The sequence below is a fragment of the Protopterus annectens genome, chromosome 10.part0, assembly GCF_019279795.1.
Source record: "Protopterus annectens isolate FY-2018-M chromosome 10.part0, PAN1.0, whole genome shotgun sequence".
Taxonomy (NCBI): Eukaryota; Metazoa; Chordata; order Ceratodontiformes; family Protopteridae; genus Protopterus; species Protopterus annectens.
In genome coordinates, this window is record NC_056744.1 from 38,105,381 (window position 1) to 38,131,137 (window position 25,757).

At 41.1% G+C, this 25,757-nt stretch overlaps 1 protein-coding gene across 1 annotated transcript in view; it reads right to left on the reverse strand.

Moving 5' to 3' along the window:
* Positions 1-1,515: 1,515 nt before the first annotated feature.
* The window catches only part of LOC122812934, a 774,249-nt gene continuing 750,007 nt past the window's right edge, over positions 1,516-25,757 (reverse strand). The window contains exon 5 of the mRNA XM_044084997.1: positions 1,516-2,045. Within this exon, the coding sequence (XP_043940932.1) occupies positions 1,743-2,045 (303 nt within the window). The 3' untranslated portion in view covers positions 1,516-1,742. The remainder of the gene's footprint in view (positions 2,046-25,757) is intronic.

The following is a 25,757-nucleotide window of genomic DNA, read 5'->3' on the forward strand; positions in this document are numbered from 1 at the left end:
ACTTGCAGTTGCTCAAGAGAAGAAATCTGCTTCTATTCGCTGTGGCAGCAAACAAGATCTGGGGAAGCTGTAGAGAGGATAGAACATTGTGGGTAGAGGGAAGTGCTTGAGATTGGGATCCAAGTCTGTAGAATGTGGTCGAGTCAGATCAGAGACCTAACAGTGAGGAAGAATGAAAAGGACATCATCAGATGTTAATTTACTTAAATAGTGCTGTTTAATCTGGGTGGGCATATTGACTTCAAGGAAAAGTTTTTCTCTGATGCTGGCATCCCAGGTTTAAACAGCAGCCTTGGTGCTGGTAGGTTTGCAGAGGTGACCTTTCCCTGATGTATGTACAAGTATATGGTGGATAGTACACATTTTCTCTTGCCACAGGAGCATTCACAGGTGAAGATGGCAGCAAGAGGATAATAGTAAAGGCAAAGTTCACATAGGGCCTGGAAGAAGGATGCACAACAGCATGTCAGGAGGCACACAAACATGCAGAAACATATGTTTCTAAACAGTACCCATTTGTAAAGGTTTACAATGCCACGGTGGTACGGCGGAAGCGTTGTTACCTCACAGCAAGAGGTTCTCCCGTTTGATTCTCAGCTTGGCTTGGGAGTGCCTTCTGTGTGGAGTCTGCATGTCCTCCCCGCGGTTGGGTAGCGTTTGAAAGACATGCGTGTGTAAATGGGCGTGCCTTCGTTGAAGGTTGGGCATCGAGCTGGCACCTCGGCATTTCTAAAAATCTACTGCCAATTATTAGCGGACCGGGTCTTCTGCTGTGGCGACCCCTTACCGGGAAAAAGCTGAAAGACAAACAACCCATTTGTAAAGGTTTACTACAGAACCCATATTCCAGATAAAAATATGTATATAATGTAAAACCAGTTTTGAAATGAATTGGCATCTGAACACTTGGGATACCTTTTGTAATGTGAAGCAGCTGGCATATTATCAGCAACAAATTAAATTTCTCATGCATGCTCCCACCTAAGATGTAAAAATGTCAAATCTGTTGTCTAAGCATACAGGTAAGGATCAATGTTGATATATGTTCTAGTATACTGCATGCATAATCATAATCATGTTATTAATTAGTAAAAGGGGGTGAAGATGTGTGTTGTGTGTTTAAGACAGGAGTGGAAAGGGCTCAATTTAATAACCATATAAAAAGTATACAGCTACAAGTAACATGCAGTCACAGTAGGAGGGGCATGATAAACTAACATTAATTTGCAAATATAACTTTACGTTTGCAAAATATGATAAAATAACAGAAGTCTGGATTTAAGCCCTTCTCATTCAACAATTACTAGGTCCTGATGGTTGTAGTACAAGAATCTGTGGTCCAGGTGGACAAGATTATTTTCACCTGATTGGAAAAGAGGTAAATGAGTATACGTCAAACAGTTGTGTGTGAGGATTAGAAATGAATGAAACATTTGCTTGACAAACCAATGACAAAATAAAAATATAGCCAAGATCACTTCAAGGGTGGGAAAGACTCTAGTTAAACAGATATGGCCCGATGTTTAAGGCAGGCTGTGGAGTCTGCATTTTATATGAAAAGACTCAAAACTGTAACAAATTCAGTGGACCAAAGTGGTCTTTGGCAATGCAGCAGGCAGACAGAGCTCAGAAACACACTGAGCTAATATTACAAATAAGTATTTTGTGTTAAAAACATCTGTTGAGTCTGTCTGAAGTTTACTGTTGAAGACATTCATGTATAGTGACGTCTTGAAAAGATATCAGGGTGGAAGAGATTCTGTACACTGAGGACACTCTGATATGTTAGAATCTGTACAGGGGACAGGAACCTCTGAGTCATGTATTTCTTCTTGCATTGAGGTTTGTTCTAAATTGTTTGACTCAGCATTCATTACGTAGCTTTCTTCAGAAACATTTCCATCTTCATGAATGGTGAGTTCACTGGACATTTCCAAGCTTCTGCTTGGAGAGGCTGGTGTTGATACCATGTGAAGGTCTGTACTCTCATTAGGTTGTTCATCTGTTGACCTCAATGACTCTTCATAAGATGGAGGATTCTGCTCCTAGGAAAAAAAGAGAAAGTGCAATATTTAACCTTTGTTCATGCACTAAAAAAAAAAAAATATATATATATATATATATATATATATATATATATATATAATTAAGTATTTATGATGTATTAAATTATTACTTGCTAGTATTTTAATTATTTATAAGAAAATGAAGATGTATAAATTATTTTAATTATTTTTATAGAAAGAAAAATTTATGATTTACTTCTGTTATTTTATCATCTTTTGCAAATGTAAAGTTATATTTGCATTCAAATTTAATTGAAGCTTTTTTATTGGATTATTAGTTTTAATAGAGGTATATAAATATGTGTGTTTAATTAGTATTAGCATCTGATGAAGTCCAGTGAGGAGACGAAAATGCTATTTTAGTGAAGAGCGTTAATGTGGAAGTGTTTTGTGCGTGTTTGGATATATTAAAAGTGCATTTCAACTTTTTGGAGATCTTCCTTTGTGGGACTGCACTCCTTTTTGGTTTACTAATAAAAAAAGTTATGTACTCACCATAATGTTTCATCTGTGTTGTCTATTTTCATTCTTCTTCAACAACTGGGTTTGGATCTGACTCAGCCATTATTCTCAGGTCATGGCCACTAACAAACTCTCAATCTCCTCCCTTACATATAATGCTCTATCCCATAACATACCTCACATTTTGTTTGCTGGCTTATAGTATAAAAGAAAATATTGGCAACATGTTAACAGAAATCCATATTTGGAGCTCAACATTAAGGAACAGTGGTTCCTTTACAAGGTCTTGTTCTTCCAGAAGTCATTAGTTCAATGGCAGGGGGTTGGTGGGAAGGAAGTTAACGAAGAATGAAAATAGACAACACAGATGGAATGTTATGGTGAGTACATAACTTTTTTTATCTGATGACGTTAATTTTCATTTATTCCTCAACGACTGGGACGGAGACCCCAGCTAACTGAAATCCCAGGAGGATACTCCCAAGCACTTTTGAGATGAAGGCTGCTCTTCCCCTTGAGACCAGATCCAATTTGCAAAGAGTAATAAAGGTATGAGGATTAGCCCACGTAGCAGCCACATATATATATTGGCTATGGAAGCTCTGGATAAAAATACTGAAGATGTTGCCTTGGATCTGGATGAATGGGCTCTCAACGGTTTTGGTAAAGAAAGACCTAACTTGTTACAGACAAAGTATATACAACTGGTTAGTCATCTGGCTAAGGTTACCTTTGTGACTGCCTTGCTCAATTTGGAATCTGCAAAGGAAACAAACGATTTATCTGTTTTTATAATAATTTTTGTTCTATGCAAATAAAAATGCAATTGTCTGTGAACATCCAGTAAGACTAACATATATTCACCTTTATAAAATTTGGGAAGGAAACCAGCAAATTAATAGATTTGTTGATGTTTGATCCTGACACCACCTTAGGAAGGAAGGTAGGATTGGTTTGTAATGTCACTCTATCCTTATGAAATACTAAGTAAGGAGGTTTAGAAGACGGTGCTTGAAGTTCTGGCAGTCTTCTAGCAGAGTGATGGCAACCAAAAATATAGTTTCCGAGGTCAAAAATTTTAACTCGCATTTAGCTGCTGGTTTAAAAGGTGAATGAATTAAGGATTGTAATACCAAATGTAAATCCCAAGGAGGAGTTTGATCTTTATAAGGGATTCTCAAAAGAAGGGTACCTCTCAAAAAAAGGCTTTACAAAGTTTAGATGCAGCCAAGGACTAGTTTCCAATCCTAACATGAAAATTAGAAATTACAGCTAGTTGTACCCTAATAGGTGAGGAGCTTGCTCCCTCACTGAAGCTTGTTGCTAAAAATTTGAGGACACTATGAACTGGTGCTGTAAGAAGGTCAATATGTTTCTGCTGCACCCAAAAGACAAATCTATTCCATTTACTTCTGTAAAGTTTCCTTGTGGAAGCTTTGTGGGAAGACAAAAGTAGATGATCTACAGAGGAAGTCAGTTTATGTTGTCTGGTTATCAATGGAAGTGGAGAAACCATGTGGTCCATTTTAGATTTGAGATATTTGGGTGAATCATACCTGTCAAGTGAAACAGATGATCTGGAATGGGATTCAGACTCTAAAGTAGGATAGATTAGATGAGGCTAAAGGAAGCGGAATCAAATTTGTTGAGACCAGTAAGGGGCAATGAGGATGACTTTGCTCTTCAAGCAGGATGCTTTCTGCAGAAATTTGGGGATTAAGGGAATTGGTGGATAAGCACAGAGGAGACCAGGGGGCCAATTGTACAGGAGAACATCTTCTGGTGACTCCCCTGAATGGGTGATTAGGGCAAATAGCCTGTTGCACTTGTTGCTTAGGGGAGACACAAACAGGTCACAGCATGGCTGGCCTCATTGACAAAAAATAATTTCTGCCACATTCTTGTTGAGAGACCACTCGTGAGGTAGTAGAATGAACCTGCTCAACTTGTCTGCTATCACGTTGGATCTCCCCAGAACTTGTGCTGCTATCAGAAAGCGGTTAGATGAGATCTCCCATTGCCAAATTCTGAGAGCTTCTCGACACAAATGATATCTGGTTCCTCCTTGTTTGTTGATGTACCAAACCATGAACATACTGTCTGTCTGAATTGAAAATGCCCAGAAAGGGAAACAATCTTGTAAGGCCTGCAATGCTAAGAGCACTGTTCTCATTTCCAGGATACTGAAATGGAGATTGGCCTCTTTGGGAGACCATGTGCCTTGGACTGTTTTTCCCAGGAAGTGCCATCCCCCACCCAATCTGGAATGCGTCCATGGTCACTATGGTGTTGGGTTGAGGAAGAGTGAAGGACAGTCTTGTAGAACCCAGTCTGAATGGATCCACCACCAAAGGTATTTTTTGCACACTTGGGTAATTCTTATCTGAGCAGACGTGTGCTGATGCAGAATGGACCACTGTTGCTAACATCCATTGAAGGATCCTCATATGAAACCTTGCTACTGGAACTAGAACTATAGCCACAGACATTGATCCCAAGGTTTGTAGGAAATATCTGGCTGAGATTGTGGAGTTGTGAATTATCTTCCTCAGCTGGAATCTGACAGTCTGTACTTCTGACAGAGGAAGAGAAGCTGTCACAGATACTGTGTTGAAAAGGGCCGCTATGAACTCCAATGTCTGAGATAGTTTTAACAGACTTGTAATTTACTGTGATCCCCAGATGGGAGCATGACTTGAGTACCTGGTCTAAAGCTCTCATCAGTAGATACCTGGTTGAGGCAGTAATGAGCCTGTCATCAAAGTACTGAAACACTTGGAATCCCAGCAGTCTCGAGTGAGCTGCTACTACTGCCATGCATTTGCTGAACACCCTGGAGGCTGTGGTGAGGCCAAAGGGCAGTACTCTGAACCGGTAATGACCGTCTCCCAGCCAGAAGCATAAATACCTTCTTAATTTCTGGATTTTCTGTTCATTTTTATGTCATAGCACACATCTTGAAGGTCTAATGAGCACATCCCGTCATCCTTGTGCAAAAAAGGCAGAACAGACTGAACCGTGACCATCCGGGACTTGGTGTGAAGATCTAATTTGTTCAGACTGTTCAGATCTAAAAATTGGTCTCCAGTCCGGTTTTCTTTGGCACTAAAAAGAATCTTGAGTAAGTTCCAGATTCTATCTGGTCTGGTGGGACCTCTTGGTGGCTTTATAGTAGCAGCTTTTGTATTTCTAGTGCTGCTGCTTTGCTTTGACTGGGTGGAACAGCTGGAATTTTGCAAACAGGTGGAGGTGGAAGGGAAAAGGGAATTCTATAACCTCTGGAAATAATCCTTTGCACCCATGTATCTTTTGTAATGGCTAGCCAAGCTCTCTGGTGCATTGATAAATGACCCCTGATTGCCTCCAGAGGTGGACAATTAGCCATCTATTAGGAATGCAGGTAGGGTCCATCAGAGAAGGAATCTCTGGATCCCTGTTTCTCCGGGCCTCCTCTGTCACATGGGCAGCATCTTCCATTCAAGTTCCTTCTCTGCCCCATCTCCACGGGGATCTTGTAAAGGACCCTGGGACTTTCTGAACCACATTTTTTGACCTTCCCACTGATTCCTGGAAAAGGTCCTTTGAGGGGTTGAAAAATGTACTCCCACTGCAGAGAGGGTTTTTCCATCTTGCTTGCACCTGGAGAGTCTGTCCTTTACTTTAGGACCAAACAAAGAGCTTCTGTCAAATGGTGCATTGATAAAAATGAGGACTTAAGGGGTTCGTAAAGTCACACAAACACATCTAATCATGACATCTAATGGAAATTCTTGAACCCACATTCCCTGAGATGCCTTCAGCCACATGTGAAATATGCCTCATGGACGAGTTGGGGATCGGTAGTAGGGTAGCCATCTGTGAGGCCACAGAACACTAAGGCTCAGAAGTACTGGTCCCAGAGAGGGATTCTGAAAGTTCCTTAATCAGATCCCTCTGTAATCTTGTGAAATGTGTCAAATAATTCAGCAATCTGGGTCCAAACGTCGCTAAAGCATACACAAGCTTCCCAAATCTGTCCAACACCCCTGACTTCTTGTTGGGGGGGGATGGACAGAAGAACTCTGTTCCCCCAGTTCTTTCTTCATGACTGCCATCCTGACCATGGTATCTACGGGTAGTCCCTTGCTCCAAAACTCCCTTCCTGCAAGTGGTGCCAAAATCTGGTCTGGTCTTTTGGGGACTGTCTCAACTGTGTCCGGTTCCTTCTGCGCCCTCTTAGAGGTCAAATCAATGAGCTAATCAGCAGCTGGAGTTACCCAGGAGGTAGATGGGTCAGACCTAAAGGCCTCAAGGAATATCGATTCCTCTTGGGAAGGGTTCTTGGTAGACAAACCAGCCCTCTGTTTAAGGATCTCTAGGATGTCTCCAAATGAGACGTCTTCGGCTGGAGATCTTGGGAACCCTTTCCCATCATCAAAATTGGTATCTTCAGTGACAGGCTCCTGAGGAGAGTTCAAGTGCCTGTTTTTGCAGCTCCTCTTCCTCAGGACTTCTTTGGTGGGGTGTTCTGGATAAGTTTCAGAAGAAATAGTCAATACCCTGCTTGGTAGTCTGGAGGCTTTGGGATGGCTGCCCCTGTGGAGTAAAATAATGGGGCTCAAGGCACAGAGACTTATGAGATCCAGAGGGGAGATTTGTGGGGGGAGGAACTGTCCATTCTGCTAAAGCAGAGAACACTTTCTCCACTACATGAAAGGCAGAATCATCCAGGGAGAAGGAAGTTGACAGAGCTGAGAAGACATGCTTCCACCCCATCGGCTTCCACAGCCCCAAAAGCAATCCACCCCGAGGCAGAGGTTGGAGCCGAGCTATCCAATGCCAAAGCTCCTAGGGGCAGAGATGGCACTGACAGCTTCAGATTTGATTTTAACACCCAAGACCAGACAGGGGAGCTTCAGCTCAGAAACACTCATGAGCTGGTGCCCTCAGAGAAAGCCTCGCAGCCAAAGATAATATGATCTTCTTGATCTGATGTGGACAATTCTGGGAGACTCTGATCGAAGGGTTCCAAAACAACACATCAGATCAGAGAAGGAGCTGAGATCAGTGGTTTAGTATTAGTAAGGCTTCCTGACCAGAAGGGAAAGGAGCCGGAAGAACTCCCATCTGAATGTGCACTGACAAAAACTTCCTCACCATTCTATCCACATCAGCCTCAGTTAGACTTCAGGAAGAATGAGATGTCATGGAGGGAGACATGGAGAGCCAGCAGGATTACAAAAAAGGAGATGGTACCCAAGAGGATACCAGATCTATGGTGGGCAAGTAACAGGTCCTAGGTAACAACTTTCGATCCAGAAGGATAGGATCTGAGGAAGCCAATTTACTTTCCAAAACCAGCTTCAGGAATGGAGCAGGCATCAGATGCGATTTTTTTTGTTTTTTTCTTAAGAGGTTCCATCATTGGATCCGACAGTAGGGTTGAGGACCCAGATGGAGCTGAATGCTTTCCAGAAAACTCCTTTTGTTTAGGTTTGGTAGGGGGGGCAGAGCCTCAGAGAAGGAGGAAGGTAGCAAGCCTTTCAGAATTAGTTTTTTTCTGTCAGTGATGGCCCAGGGATTAATGGACTTGCAAATTTTGCAATCCATTTGAAAATGTTGTGGGCCTAGACAATAGACGCATAAAGCATGGTCATCTGAAAGCAGTAAAGTGACTTCATTTCTGGCATTTTTTGAATCCAGAAGGCTTTTCAGACATATTAATAACAAGTTTGGAAATTAAAAAAAAAACTTTTTTTTACTCAGTAAAGACAAAAAAAAAAAAAAAAAAGAGAGAAATACCAACAATGGCATCAAGAATACACTTAACATGTAGAAAAGGGGAAGATAGTTTTACCAACAAGAAATACACAAAAGTGTAGGAAAGGGAGGTAAAGCTGAAACTACAGTAAGAGAAGTAATCTATGAAAAGGTACTAAGATACAAAGATATAAATATAATAAAATTCGACTTAATTCTGAAATAACTAACACTAAGCTTGAGATCTCACAGCGACCATGTCCAAACTTGAAAGTGGCAAACGAGATCTGAGGTATGTTAGGGAATAGAGAATTTTCAGTAAGGAAAGAGCTTGAAAGATTATTAGTGGCCACAAGCTGAAAATAACGGTAGAGTCAGATCTGAACCCAATTGTTGAGGACTGAATGAAAATTGACAACATTAGATATAATATTACTACTACAGACTAAATATCCAAAGCTTCTTCTGTTGTAGAACTCCTGAATGACTAAAAAAACATCAGGTGATTAGTTCTACAATAAGGCTGTCTAATTCAGCTAAGTCCATAGTCAGTGGAGGTCTGAGGCAAAAGTTTCCTAATTACAAATCATTACCAAACAATTACTTCTGTCAAAATACATACAAATCACTAAAACAGTTTGTGAATATAAGCTACTCATATCTTATCTATACACACTATAAATTTTATATACCACTTTCAGTTTTCATAACAAAAGTATGAGGGGGATCACAGAGCAAGTAAAGCTGCAAATAATGCAAACTAGCAAAAATTAATCCTTAAACTAATTTAATTAGTAATGAATTAGGAGTTATAACCATAACTTGGAATCTGTGTTGTCCATTTTCATTCTTCCTCATTGATGGGTCTCAGATCAAACTAGGCCGCATTTCCAAAACTTTGAATCCCAGTCTTGAGCTTCTCTCTCTTTCCATAATGCATTACACCATCCCCAAATTCCTTGGATTGAGTTTGCTGCCTACTGATTTATAAAGACAGAACAGATAAGGAAAAGATTAAGGTTCAAATCAGGAACGTGAAAGTTCCTCTATCATCCAAGATCCTTCTAGGAATGACAAGTCTGGGGATGGCTGGAAGGGGTCTAAATCACTTTGTCAAAAAAAAACATATATCGAATACCTCTTTGTTGAACCCTATCTGTTGAAACTTAATACACTGAATGATCATTTCAGTGAAGTTTCTCTCCAGGAAAAAAATTACTCAGCTAACCAACCAACCACCACAAAAAAACATACAATTTAAACCCCCCCAATTAAATATACCAACTCCAAGAACGCACTACAGTGGGGAAAACGGCAAACTCACAATGATGGCCAACTAATTTTTCTCCCTGGGAAAAACTTCACTGAAATGATTGTTTGATGGACTAAGTTTCAGCGGTTAGGGTTTGATGAAGTATTCGATGAATAGCTTTTTGACAAAGTGATATAGATCCGGCTGGGAGGGAACGCGAGGAAGAATGACAATGGACCACACAGATGCCAAGTTATGGTAAGTACATAACTCCTAAATCTGATGTTGTCCTTTTCATTCTTCCTCACTGATGGGAGAAGAGGAGTCTTTCATGGAAAGTCTAAGCAGAAAGATTCCTGTCAGGAAAGGTTTACACAATCTGGAAGTAGTCAAAGGAAGGAATTCATTTCCAGATTGAAAAATTGATATAGTTGCTAACTGATGTGTAATAGAAAGAAACTAGTCTTTTCCTTAAAAGGGTTTGCCAAGGAAAGGAAGGATGGTAGAAGTAGGAGCTGAGAAGGGGCCAATGTTCTTATTGAAAGCCTGTATGGATTATCTCTTCTCTTGCTTCTATAGACTTCTTAGCATAATTGCGGGAAGCAAAAAGATGTCATGAACAGATGGAATGAGGTTGGACCATTGTACTATCACTGGAATTGGAGAAACCATGAGGTTAAGTAGAGGGTATAGAAACTGAGATATCTTATCTCTGACGGGTGAGATAAGAGATGCAGACTGGGCCCCAGAAACCCTGGAGGATTGTACGGGTAAGAGCAGAGAGAGAGAGAGACACCATACCTGGTAAGGCCAGAAGGGAGCAAGAGGATAACAAGAGCCTGCTGGCTTTCTGTAAAACATTTAGGGATTAATGGTGTATGGGGGGATTCCCAGATGGCTAGCAATGTTAGAAGATACCACTCTAGTGTCTGAAACAATGACAAGTGATTTGGTCTCCGACGGGGAACCATATGATTGGACCATCCTTCACTTAATATGCACCCCCACCATAGTTAGGAAGCATCCATGGTTATTGTAGGTAGTAGAGGAAGAAAAAAGGAGAATGGTTTGCCAGGAAAACATGACCTCTGACAGGATCTGCCCAATAAATACAATGCTTGCAAATTTGTGTGAGTTATTTACAGGAGACAATAGACGCTGGTAAAGAATAGACTATTGTACCATCAAAGTCTATACAAGGCTTTGTATGAAAAAATGTAGCCAGAAGAATTAGAGTAATGGAAAAACTGATGTTGACTCAGTGGTTAACAACTGTAGTTTTGCTGAATACTATGTATGAAAATAGTAAATCCTAGATTCTGTTTTCATTTGGTTATACTATCTGTAATGTCCAGGGATTTGAAAGGTATACAAAGCAAGTAAACCTTGGCTTGTAGAAGTAGATATCTGGCTATGGTAGTGAGAAGCCAGTCATTTGTACATGAAAAACTGCTGGAATCCTACTAGTTTCATGTGAGCTGCCACGACTGCCCAGCATTAGGTAAACACCCCGGGGGCTGTAGTGAGAGTAAAGGGCAGAGATCTGAATGCATAGTGAATGGCTCCCAGTCAAAAACGCAGATGACTCCCAGAGTGCCTATCTATTTTGATGTGATAATGTGCATCCTGGAGATGAATGGAGTACATTCAATCGACCTTACACATAGGAAGCAGGATGGACTGTAAAGCATCCTGAACTTTGGCTCCTGACATAGTGATCAGGATTATCTAGATTTAAGATTGGTGCCAGGATCACAGTCTCCTTTTTTTTTCTTTTTTTGCACAGTTTTAGAGTCTATTGAACCGCAGAGTCTTTTCTGAGAGGATAAATACTGGGGAAGAGGGAATGTAGAAACCTCTTATACTGGCACCCCAGACAGTTTGTAATATAGTCCAAGAGTCCAAATAGAAGGAAACATGGCCCCAAAAGTGTTGCTAGGTGGACACTCCAGCAATACTTCAGGAAGCTGATAGGGCCTATCAAAGAAGGAATATTTAGAGCCCTAGTTCTGTGGACCCTGATAGATATTGTGTAAATTAAAATGTTTTTCCCAAAAATACTGTCTGTGCAGAAAGGAAAAATATGCAAGGCTGAACAGCAGGTTTTCAAAATAATATAGCTTGCTTTGCAAGAACAGTTAGCTGTTGATATATTAGAAATGTCTAGTTTAGATATTAATAACATATAGCTGTGGGCTCATGGCATCCTGTTATAAAATAAGGACGTATCATTGATTTTACATTACAGAGACTGCTTCATCTAAAATAACATGAACTTTTGCATATTATCAACAGAAAGAGACAGTTGCATCACAGGGAACTTTCCATATCAAAAATAACAGTTCATCAATGACGTTTGTATCACATGGACTGTTGCTTCTCAAAAATAACATGGATTTTTGCATATCAGCACTTCAGAGAGAGACATTTGCATCACAGGGACTTTTTATATCGAAAATAGCATTTTAGCAATGAAAAAATGAGACGTTAGAACCACAGGGACAGTTTTATCTTAAAAATAACATGATTTTGGCATAACAGAAAAATAACATGAGCTTTGCATGATGTTTGAATTGGCTTTGCATGACGTTTGCATCAAAAATAACATGAGCATTGCATTACAGGGACTTTCCATACATCAAAAATAACAGTGTTTAAAGTATATAAAGTATACAATGCTTGTTTTTCATTTAGTGACATTTTTACTGAGTGCGCATCAGTATCATCATCTGTCTAGCTGTGTTATAATAAGAATTGAAATATCTCTGAAAGAATTAACTGTTTGGCAAGAATTTGTTCTGAGACAAATAAAGTATAACAGATACAGTAGTATGGAGTTTGTCTGGTCACTTTTGGACAATTCTTCAGACCCCTCTGCATCTGTGAGGAAGACTGTAGTTAAGATGCCCTCCCTTACCCTTGGAGGAAGTGTTCCGGTATGAATCCTAAATGAATCCTAAAGAACCCCAAAAGGTCTTTAGCTACATTTTCTTAATGCCTCTGTGTTTTCTAGAAAAGAACGTTAACGAGAGAAGAAAAGTTTGATTCTGGTGGTACCTACGGTTTTGCCATCCAATTTGTAAGCTGCAGGACAGTGCATCCTTCACCGATGCCCTGAACAAAGAGAAGCCATCTAAAGGGGCATTAAACAATGACACATTGAGGAGCTACTTAACATAACATGGCATCTTGTAGACACATCTGATAACAGTTTAGTTAGGGTGGGTTGGTTGTAAAGCACCCTCTGCTGAAATTTTTGAGATCTTCTGCAGACATGGAGTTTGGGAGAGTATTGAAGTTCCATCTCACAGCCCTCTAAGGTCTAGAGGAGTGTCCAGGTAATAGAGGACCTCAGCATGGAGGTATCTGAGGTGAACTCATCAAAATTATCCATAGTGCTGGGATACTGTAGGAAGGATAAAGGGACTTTGAACACCAGCTCCTGCTTAGTGACATAGTCACTGCCTTCGCACTCAGCTTAACCTCCGTGGTCTACAAAGGACCAAGGGAAGGGGACACCTAAGTGGAAAGCCAGGGGAATCCTCTTATCCATGAGAGATCCCACGGAGGAACCACAACACCAGCTCTCATCAACTGCATGCCCAGGAGGAGATGCCCCATAGAAAACCACCTTGGAGGCAGACAGGCAAGATCTGAGCTACAGAGACAATGGCTACACCAACACAAGACAAGTTATTGCCACCAAAATTCAAAAAGGGAACCGGAACAAACCTGCACTGGGAACAGAGATCCAGCCTTCGAAGCAAGGTTTCAAACAAACAACTAAAGATTGTGGCAGGCAAGGTAGACTCAGTGAACACCTCCACGCATCTACCACAGAGCGGAAATTACAAGATCCCCATGCAGGGCAAGGAGCACACCTTTCAACCTCTCAAGGCAAACCACTCTGGAGAAAGACTGACAGAGCATGGGGGACAAAGGTCCAAAGACATGGAAACATATCCAAGGATGGTCCCATAAACTTAAAAGGCTGCTAGGATAACATGATCCTCTTTGTCTGTATTCCTGCGAAGGAGATGAAGTCTGAAAGTCAAATGCATATCACAGTTAAACATACCTCTCAACCTAAAAGGGTAAGAAATCTGGACAAGGCCACAAATAATGGAGGGCCAAAGGCAGAAAAACAGGGACACTTTTTTAAATATTGCTCTTACAAACTTAGAAAGTTGATAGATTAACAGCTTTTACATTAGCATGCATTTTCATAAAGATATAAAGTCTGAAACACATACGTCTAGCATTATTTTCTGAATTCAGTCCTCAATGATTTGTCAGTGATTTGCCAGAAAGCCACAGTTTTATGAGAAACTGGCCAAAAATATGAGGTGAGAATCCGAAACGCCCAAAGGCATTGCAAGGAATGGGCTGCAGAAATAACAAATAATGAAGTCGTCAGATTCAAACAGCACCTTGGATCTGTAAAAAAACAAACTGGTCCAAAGGAGCTGGATCAGAGAAATGCACAGCTCTCCATGGGCACCTGGCATCCATCGGATCCCAGTCTTAGGATCCGAGGAAGGGAAGAGAAAAAATGGTTAGATCGATTGGATCCAAATGAGTCCGCACACATGTCCTATCCTAGGAGGTAGTCCCACAGCAACAGTCACAGTCAGATCCGATTTTGATAGGCAGTCAGGTAGAAACACCCCAGTGGACCAAACCTATTAGATCAGAGTATGACCTGGTATTCAATGTAGGCTCTAGCAACTTCAAATCCAAGGGATTAGATCCTAGATCTTTTTGTTACATTATTTGAATGTTTCTTTCTTTTACGGGGGGGGGTTTGAGCCCGGAAAGAAACCAGCAAAAGAAAAGGCTCTAAAAGTGCAGAAAGCCAAAACACCAGAACCCTGCACCTCCAGCAGATGAAGCATCCCATCAAGGACTTAGCTCTCCAGTCCTCCATGCCAGCTGAGGACCCTCATTCTCGACTAGCCAAGTACACTGAAGCCATCCAGGACCACACAAGCTGCCAGCGGTCCTATGAAATGACCAAGCCCACAGCACAAAAATATCCAGATAGCACCAAAAAACAATACCTGCCAGTCTACTGCTGCCATTCTCAATCTTTCTGCATCTAAAAAAGCACACAGATTACTTGCACAACACCCCAACAAAAAAACGCATATGCACTTTGAAAGACAAAGTCTGAAATTCAAAGTCCGTCACTAACCAGTGAAATCAAAACCTCAGTGATTGCCACAAAAAAAGTCAGAAACCAAGACCCATGAGGCAAGCAACTCTCAAGAAAGGCATGAACAGGAGAAAGGCAGTCATGCCAATTCAACTGGCACTCAGCATTCTGCAGCATGGAGGTCACACAAACCCCAAAACAGCCATAGCAGATCAACAGACTAAGTGTCAGCATGAAAACTTTGAAGGACATGGCATCAGAACAATCCAAGTCCGCTGTACCATATGATCACTGCCCTCATTCAAGGAGCCTTTTTTTTTTAAACTGAAAATAAAAATAAAGTAAACCACTTAAAGACAAAAACAGGCTCTATCACCTCCAGGCTAATAACCGAACAGAACAGGGCTTTGCTATGAGGTTTCAACTACCAGAAGAATAGACTGAAAAAACAAGACATGAGGAAAGGACCCAGACACTATGTGAGATGTTTGGACAGTAGAGACCAATGTCTGGACAGTAGAGACCAAGTTTGGCAGTAAAGTAAATAGCTGAGGGTTGAGACTGGAGACTAAGAGGTATCTAGCAGCTAAGAAGTGTTACTAAACTTAGATGCAGTACATCATCAAAGCATGAATAAACTATTGCAACAACCTAAGTTTGTAAAGGTAAAAAGCAGCATCTTTAGCTGCAAGTGGCTACAGAAGGAAGTAAACCAGAAGAAAATTATAGATATTAACCAAAATCAGATAAAAATATGTAAATAAAAATTTCTTACAGCTCAAGACTTGGGAATCTTCCATCTTACCACATCGGCCGCAAATGAGATCCAGGAGTTTGGGAATGATGTAGTGCATTATGGTAAGAGGGACGAGCTTGAGACTGGAATCCAAAGTCTTGGAAATGCAGCCGCGTCAGATCAGGGACCCATCAGTGAGAAAGAATGAAAAAGACAACATCAGAACTATGATTAATGCAAAATGCAGCTAGCACAATCAGTCCTTTAGTCTTTAAGGAGCTTCAAAGTAGTAAGATGTAAAGAAAAGATGAATAAAGAGATGGTAGGCTGGCCAGGTGTAGCTCAGTAAGGGTGGAGCCTAATGTCCCTGTAGAAAGGTGAAGGAAAATGTAGTAAAGGGATGACAGCTAGAGAAATTAGTGGGTTTTTCCATTAGTAACTCAAATATCTAAAGGAACAGCTGTTCAAGCCAGGAAGTTAGGTGTATAAATACGAAGATGCACCACAAAAACGGAACTTACAAGTGGGGCAGTGAGGACAGAATAATAGTAATGCCAGCTAGGTACAGTAGGTTTGTAACTCAAAAGTTAACTTGTGGTGAAACAGGGCTACAGGAGACAGAATAGCTATGTAAAATCTTACCATAGCCATAGATGTCCTTCCCTTCTATATGCTGCAGTATTCATCACATAAGGGTAGTCCACCTCCGGCTGGCTTGTACATCCAGCCAGTATCCAAAACTCTACATACTATTGTGAGGTATGTGCTATGCCACACAACTTCATGAAGATGTCCGATACAAAGCGGCCGTCAGCACGCAAATACCTCAGAACTGTACGCCACCCAGCACTAGTCTGAGATCCTAGTTGAGGAACATGTCAGCAGGAAAAAACTAGGCAAGTATCAGGGGGGCGGCAGGGGAGAAAGCAATACTGCAGTATGGTTAGGGTAAGATTTTACACAACTATTCTATGTCATCCTATTCATATGCTGCAGTATTCATCACATAAGGGAGAATGCCAAAGCTCAAGCGTGGAACAGGGTGGGAGGAGCATATACTTTTTCTACAAAACCATGTAGACTTTATCTGGCAAACCCATCTCTGGACTTGGAGATACTGTCAAGCTTGTAATGTTTAGTGAAAGTATGGACAGAGGACCAGGCAGCTACCTCCAGGATAGAGACAGTGTCCAAACCTTTAAAGAATGCCCCCGAGGAAGAGAATGCTCTTGTAGAGTGAGCCTTCACTGGAGAAGTAAGACTCTTACCATTAGACAGATAGCAAAAGAAAATAGCTTTAGAAATCCAGTTGGAAATAGTTTGCTTGGAAACTGATTGACCGAATACCCTTGGGGAGGGGTAAGAGACAAACAGGTGTTCAGTCTTATGTACAAGCTGGTTTTGTCAGGACAGAATATGAGTTGTCTGTGCAACTACTACTTTACACTCTCACTACATCTCACAACCACACATCAATATAACTTCATCATCTTCCTACCTCATGCCTCATTACCATAGATCAACTCATATCAAATTTTTTCTTAACAAGAAACCTTTTTCAATTTCTTCCAAACTTTCCAAATACCTACATAGTCACCAGCAGCTATTATTCCTATACGGCGACATTCATCCCAATCCAGGCCCAAATAATCACCACCCTACCATCCCCATAGTAAACCAAGCTAATTATATAATTCCTACCCCAATCAGAACTCTCTCCATATAGCCCACCTAAATATTCGCAGCCTAAACAATAAAACAACACAAATGCATGCCCTTCTTGACCTATATTCCTTCGATATCTTTTGTCTAACTGAAACCTGGCTAAAAGCAGATACCAAGGATAATGACATACTACCTCCAGGATATAACATCATTAGACTTGACCGACACACCAAAAAGGGTGGAGGTGTAGCTATACTTTACAAAACTGAACTACTGGTTACCTTACTAGATACAAAACCACCCTTACAAAACAATAGTGAAATCGTAATCACCAAACTACGAATTAATACTTATAAATCAATTTATATCATTTGCTGTTATATACCCCCCAGGTAACAATATTAATACCCTTGAAAACTTACTGTACTGGCTTCTCAAACTCCTTCCCTCAGTAAACTATACTTCTAGGTGACTTTAATATCGATTGGAATTCTTGCATCTCCCAAAAACCCACCTCTCACATAAACCTCTACGGCTTTATCCAAACCATTACTGTCCCCACTCGAATAAACAAAACCAGCTCCAAACAAAGTACCCTAGACTGGATTTTAGTTAATAGCAACCCTATGATTTATACCACAGGCACACTACCTGATAATATCAGTGACCATTTAACCACTTTTATCACCAGACAAAACAGCCCTATCTCCAATAATGCTCAAGTTAGAACTACCAGGAACAAAAGCAATTTCAACCAAACTAACTTCCAATTAGAACTCAAAGCTTGTAATTGGTCTCCCCTAAAATACTTACCTCTCGACGAAGCAGTCTCATACTTTAACAACAAATTCCTTCAAATCCTCAACCTCCATGCCCCTACTAGATTAATTAAAACCAAAGCAAAGCCTGCTCCTTGGCTAACGAGAAACCAAACAAAAAATGTTACATAGAAATAGAACCTGGGCCAAATGGCGTAGTACTAAAAACCCATCAGACCACCAAACCTTTAAACAACTGAGGAATGCAACAAAGAAACATATTCCTTGATAAAAAAGATTATTATTGGAATTTCCAACATACCCAACACCAAACCCCCCAGAAATTCTGGTCAAGTATCAATAAACTACTACATCCAGGTAACTCTAAAACACCCACTCCTTCTAACCTCACTCAGAACACGCCTAACCAAATTGCTGACACTTTCAACAAATTTTTCTCAGACACTGTCACCTCTCTTCCTTCAACTTTATCTCCGCAGTCCACGCAAGCACCTTATTCCCTCAACAAAAATCCCCCCTCTTTCAAACTGCAACCAGTTTCAACAGATTTTATCTTTACTCTTCTTACAAAACTCAAACCATGTACCCCCTCAGCTGACCTTCTCCCAGCTGAATACCTAAAAATTGCAGCCAAAGTAATTGCCCTTCCTGTCTCCATATTAATTAATCGAACCATAACTCAAGGCTTTTTTCCAACCCTCTGGAAAGTTTCTCATATCATTCCTCTACATAAGGGTGGTAACTATTTCGAGCTCTCCAACTTCCGTCCCATAGCCTTACTTTCTCCATTAGCTAAAATCTTGGAAAGATGTATACATAGTCAACTACATGACCATCTTCTCCAAAACAATCTTCTAGCAGACTGCCAACACAGTTTCAGACCCCATCACAGCACTACTACAGCACGCTTGTCATTCACAGACCATATTAATAAAAATTGGAACAACCTGTTGTCCTCAGCACTATTCTTAGACCTCTCTAAGGTCTTTGATATGGTCAACCATTCCCTCTTACTAAACATCCTCAAATCATTTGCCTTGGACACTCAAGCTATCCAGTGGTTTAATTCCTACTTAGAAAATAGACAACAAGCAGTTCTTTGGGATAATCACATTTCATCTCTTCTTCCCATCACAATAGGAGTGCCACAAGGCTCAATACTAGGACCTCTCCTCTTTTCAATTTTTATTAACAATCTAAATATGTCCCTTCCTCAATCCATATGTATACAATATGCCGATGACTCAACACTGATATGTTCAGCATCCTCCCCAATTAAGCTTCAGACCACTACACAACAAGTCTTCACAGCAGTGGAAAACTGGTTCTTTCAGCATTGCCTCTTACTGAATCCCAAAAAGACTAAATTATTACTTTTTACACCACCACAGAAATCTTCGACCTTTACCTTCGATATAATTTCTAACAATAGCACAATAATATCCCCTGACTCTACTACCAAACTTTTAGGTGTCACAATAGACCATAATCTCAACTTCGATGCCCATATTAACTTAACCATCAAGTCAGTCAATAGAAAACTTGGATCTCTCTACAGGCTCAAACCCTTCCTTACTACCTCAGCCAGAAGGACTATAGCACAAACGCACCTACTCTCTACCCTTCTTTATGCCTCACCTATTTTTACAAACTTATCAAAATCTAATTTCAATAAACTAGCAATATCATATAATAATTACAAGATTTGCCACAGGAGCCCCTTTTCGAACCCGTCATTGCTCAAATCTTAAACAACTAGGCTGGGTAGAATTACAAAATCAAATACGACTACAGCAACTTACCATCACCCACAAAAGCTTCTATCAACCTTCTAATACCACAATACTTAGTATCCTTATTTCTCCTTATAAAAATCTATCTTCCTTGCGCTCCGCCACAAAGCTACTAGCGGCACCCTATAAATCCAACAACAAAGCTGGGGACTGTTTGTTCTCCAACTGTATTGGACCAATCTGGAACAAGCTTCCAAGTGAACTCACTGCTATTACTTCTTTACCCACTTTCAAGAAGCACCTAAAAACTTTGCTTAACTCTCAATGGCTCTATCCTTGTACACACCCTGACTAAACCTTTATTCCCTCTACCTTTTTTCACCCCCTCAAACCTTTTCTAGGTTCTTTTAGTATTTTTGTTTGTACCTTCAATAGGCAGCTAAAAACTGTGCTTAATCACCAACATCTCTGTCCTGTACAAACCCTGACTAAACTTTCTATTCCCTCTACCTCTTCTCACCCTTAAAAAAAAAAAAAAAAAAAAAAATGTTCTTGCATTTTTATTTCAAGTATTGCAAAGTATTTTTCTTGGTAATGCGTATGAACCAGTTAAAAAAAAAAAAAAAAAAAAAAATATGTTCTTGCATTTTTATTTCAAGTATTGCAAAGTATTTTTCTTGGTAATGCGTATGAACCAGTTTTTTTTTTGTAATACCTTCCTTTTGTATAATATTTCTGATATGAATGTATAACAACTCTTGATTATATAAACCCATCTTTTTGTGGAGCTTTTCTCCCCGGGCCTCTACTGAAAATGGACATATATCCAGTAGCCCGGTCAACAAATGTAAAATAAAAAAAAATAAAAAAATAATTTATCACTTTGGGCATAAAGGAAGGGTTGGTATGCAGGGAAACCATGTCTCTATGAAAGGTAGTGAAGGAGGAATTGGACATCACAGCTTGTAACTCAGAAACCCTTCTGGCAGATGTAATGGCCACTAACAAAACAGTTTTCCAAGTGCAATGCTGCAGGGAAGAAGCATATGCTAGATCAAATGGTGCCAGTGTAAGCTTCTCTAACACAAAATTGAGATCCCGAGGAGGAGGTATTGGTTTCCTTGGTGGTCTAATACAAAGGATACATTTAGGAACAGTTTAACCTCTAATCTGGAGGCTAATGGTGGAGACATAGGCAGACAAGCAGAGATGGCTGAAAGGTGAGCCTTCACCAAAGAGTAGGACAACCCAGCCCTCATCAATTCACATAGATAAGACAAGACCACCGGAACATCAACTAACAGTGGCTCTAGGTCCTTTCTGCAACACCAGATGGAAAGCCTTTTCTGTTTGGAAATACAGACTTTCCTAGCGGTGTGTTTTTTGGCTTCCTGCAGAACTTGTAGCACATCCTCTGGAAAAAGGTATTTATAAGGGATTAAAACCCTATCACCCACAAGGTCAGGTTCAGGGTTGACAGTTGTGGATGTACTAGGGTCCCCTTGTCTTGTGTGACTAGATCCATCCTGTGGAGTAACCTGTGATGATTGCCCCTGGCTAGGTGCAGGAGAAGGGGAACTAGTGCTACCTTAGCCAAAAGGGAGTCACCAACAAGATTTCTAGCTGATCCTGCTGAATCTTCAGAAGGACCTTTTGTAGGAGAGGTAAGGGGGGAATGCATACAGAAACATCCCCTTCCAAGAGAAAGATAGCGCGTCCACCTTCCAGACAAGGGGATGTGGGACCCTGGCACAAAATTCTGGAAGCTGTCTGTTCATGGAGGAGGCAAAGTGATTTACTTGAGGTGTACCCCAGTGGTGGATTAGGTCCAGAAACACATCCCTGTGCAACATCCATTCATGGGAGTGGGTCAAGGACCTGCTTAAAGAGTCTACCACTACATTCTGAGCTGAAGGGAGGCAAACCACCTGAAGGGTAATTTGGTTCTGTAAGGCTAATTCCCAGGCAATGTAAGACTTCATTCCTCCCTGCTTGTTGATGTACCAAAGAGCTGTGGTGTTGTCTGTGAAACACCTCAGTACTCCCAGAACTAGGCTGCTTTGAAGATTTAAAGGCATAAATTAGAGCCCTCATCACCTTTACATTAATATGTTCCTGTGCCTGTCTGGGAGACCACACATCTCTGACCCTCCAGGCTTGAAGATTTGCACCCCAACCTGTGTTAGGCATCTGTGAATAGCTCTAGGGAAGGAAGAGGTGGTTGTAAGGGTAGACCGGGGTTTTTGGCAACTTGTAGGATCCAACAATCTAGTTCCCTTCTTATGCAAGGAAGGAGTGGGATCAAGAATTCTAAAGGATGACAGTGTTGCATCCAAACAGTTCTTAAATACCTTTGAAATGTCCTCATGTGTAGTTTTGCTAAGGGTAGAATGATGGTGGATGCCATAAACCCTAGGAGACGTAGGAAATCCCTGGCCGACAATGACTGTAGGGGAAGAATGTTCTGAAAATAGGAGGTCAGGAATAGCACCTTCTCTGTGGGTAGACAGGCTAACATTTTGTCTGGTTGTATCCTGCATCCCAGAAAAATGTGATCTTGGGAAGGAGTGACAGAGGACGTCTGGAACTTTACGGTAAACCCTAAGCTCTCTAGAAAGGCAATAGTGAAGGAAAGATTTTCCTGAAGTAGTCCTGGGGACTGTGCCTGAATGAAAAGGTCATCGAGATAAGGGAAGATTTGAATTCCCTGCATTCTGCAGAATCCTATGACAGGAGTCAACCATTTTGTGAAAACCCTTGGTGCTATTGAGAGACCAAATGGCAAAGTACAAAACTGAAAATGTAAGGAAGCAACAGAACAATGTAAAAATCTCCTGAACTGTGGGTGGATGGGGATGTGAAGATAAGTATCTTTTATGTCTAAATACAACATGAACGCCTGGTGAAGAATGAGAGGGAGTAGGGAAGGCAAAGTCAACATACAAAAAGATGGGACTTTGAGAAAGGTATTTAAATGGGAAAGGTCCAGGATGGGTCGCGAAAGGCCATCCTTCCTGGGGACCAAGAACATCCTGGAATAAAATCCTTTCCCTTGCTGGGAAGTGGGAGTCTCTTGGATAGTCCCCTGAGACAGCAGGTCTGAGATGACCGGAGAAAAGAAGCTCAAATGATCTTTGGGGGTGGGGTGGGGTGGGGATGCCTCTGAATGAGGAATATTTTTACAAGACCGTGGAATACCCTGTCTTGATGATGGAGAGGACCCAAGAGTCCTGGGTGATCAGTTTCCAAGCAGCAAGAGATAGATTGAGATGAAGAGACAGGGGAGTGGATGGGCCTGGAGGCTGGTAGTCACAAGCTACCTGGCTTAAGTTAGGACTGAAAGGACGGTTTTGAAACAGGAATGGCTGGAGCAGGCTTGGAAGAGGCTGGCTTTCTAGATCCTCTCTTACTTTTAAAAGAGGACAGGGATGGTTTTCTAACGAAGGCAGTCTTAACTGGGAAATTCATTTGGAAGCATGGCCTTGGAGAAGCAATAATTTGTTTAAGGTCCTGTAACTCCTTCCCTTTCTCCTGTAAGGTTTTTGAAGAGTTCTGCTGCTGAACTACTAAATAAGGCTTTGTTATCTAGGGGTGCATCCATCAATTTGGCCTTGAAATCCTCAGGCACAGGTTGTTGCCTGAGCCAAGCATATCTTCTTAGGAATGACCCAGTGGCAGCTGCCCTAGCAGAAGCATAACTGCACTTGATGGAGTACCTAGTCACTTGTGCAGATGACTTGAGGATAGATGCCAATTGAGATTTAGCTGGGGAATCTGGGATGTCTGCCAAAAGTTTCCCCTGCATCAGCAATAAGAGCCAGTGAGTACTTTGCCATGTGGGTCTGATAATTAATTGCCCGGAAGGCCAAAGTAGCAGAGGTGTAAACCTTTTTCCCCAAATGTTCCATGACCTTAATCTGCTTATCAGAGGGTAACAAGGAAGTGGATGGGAGCAATTTGAAAGCCTTCTGCACAGAAATGGATATGGTAGCCAGGTCAGCAGAAGGAGCCTTGAAAAGGAACATGGAGTCCTCAGGTACCTTACAAAACCTGTCTGGATGCTTCAGGGCAGGAGGCTGAGAGTCTGGACACTGGGAAGCAGCTGAGAAGGCATCCAAAAAAGCAGGCAGAACTGGAGGGATTGCAGAAGGAGATGGGGAATCCATCTGCAAGAGGTCCTAGTACCTCTTCTGTACATCTGAAACTTGGGAACAGTCCCACTTAAAAAAAAATCTTTCATTTTGGGAATGGTCTATCCAAAGGAAATATCCTCCCTAGGGGAATCTGTACCATTAGATTCCTCCTCTGGGGAGGCATATCCAAGTGGGGGACCATCTGGGTGGAGTAGGCTAAAGACTCCTCTTCAGAAGAATCCTCCTCTTCTGAAGAGGTGTCAAAAGCTGCCCTTTTAAAGGTAGTAGAAGGGGAAAAGGTCCGTGGAGGAACAGGAGGAGGAGAAGATTAGTATAGGGCCATGAAGGCAATGAAGCTTTGTGAAAAATCTTGCCAGTCAGAAGACTGCTGTGGTGAAGCAGTAGAAACAAGTTTTATTTTGCCCTTCTTTTTAGGGGCTTCCATATGGTGAATGGTGGAAGGGGCAGACATTGGCTTACATTTGACAACATCTGTAAGCACATCTTTATGCACAGTGATTTGTGTGATGCCACGAGGGCCTTCGGAGATAACGAGCCTGAGTTCACCCTTTTCACCCGGATCAGATGCCTGCACTTCCCTCATAGACATGCCAGTAGACTCCTTTGGGGCTTCCCCTATGGTACCTGCCGAAAGTACACTCATCACCTCCAGCACAGCCTCCAGGCCTACATCGGCCTCAGGAGAAATGACCAGAAGAGAGAGCACAGCTGAAAGTTCAGGCCACGATTTCTTAGCCTTTTTCGGTAAGGGCTTGTCTGAATGACCCGATATCACTTCCATCTCCTGTGCTAGGCGCTTAAGTTGCTGATTCTCTAAGTAGAGTTTAAGAGATGCTAAATGACTCCTGAGGCTCTTACGGATGAAGGACTTGCAAATAGCGCATTCGGTGTGGTTGTGGTCTGGGCCTAGACAGAAGAGGCAAAGATTGTGGGCCACTTTATGTGGAATCTGTCTTCCAAACTAACACTTACCCTTTCTAGCTTACATAAAAACCCAACAAACAAGCAGTCTGGCATCTGGTTCACAACTGTCTAGTGAGCGAATGTCTGGAGCTGGCAATTGGACTGGCGGCAGAAAAGTTCTGCGATAGGTGCGTGCTGACATCTGCTTTATACCGGATGTCGCTTTATGGCCGGCCTACGCATGAAGTTTTGTGACATAGCATGTACCTCGCAGTAGCATGCAGACCTTTGATACTGGCTGGGCGTATGAGTCTGCCAGAGGCGGACTCTCCTTATGTGATGAATACTGCAGCATATGAATAGGAGGACATCAAATATCACAACTGTACTTTAGAGATGTGCATTATACATAGGACTTCAAGGCTGGCTTGAGAATATATATATATATATATATATATATATATATATATATGACCTTCAAACTTACTTAGGAGTCATTTGCTTACCACTTACATGAAAGATATTACATTCTGATAGGTCTGGACAAAGATTCGAATCACTGACATACAGCATACAAGGACACCGCTCCATGCCCATTTCTTATATATGTGCTTGTCGGTTTACCTGTCCTGGTACAACTTAGTTTTTTTTTTTTCCAAACATCTTTATTAAATTTACACATATGACAAAGGCAATCTTACATTTATGTAAATGAAAAACATACAAAATCACTTTAGTTGCAAACAGTTTACATCACAGACACCATTGAAACAACTGTATACATCATAACAAGCACAAATCCACTGCAAAGCCACACAAGAAAGAGCCGGACTTAAAAATTAGCGCTTTCATTCGATTTATTACACTACGAACTTCAGAAAATAGATCTCTCACGAAAGACCATCCCTTTTATACTAAAATTTGTAAAAAGCACAGGACATTTCACACTAATGAAAAAAATAAAGAAATGAAAAAAATAAAGAAATAAAAAATTTATCAGTGGTAAATTCAATTACTGAATTAAAGGAATATACGTACTTATAAAATACATTTATGCTTTAAGGTCTCTGCATTTAAAAAAAAAAAAAAAAAAAAAAAAAAAAAAAAAACATT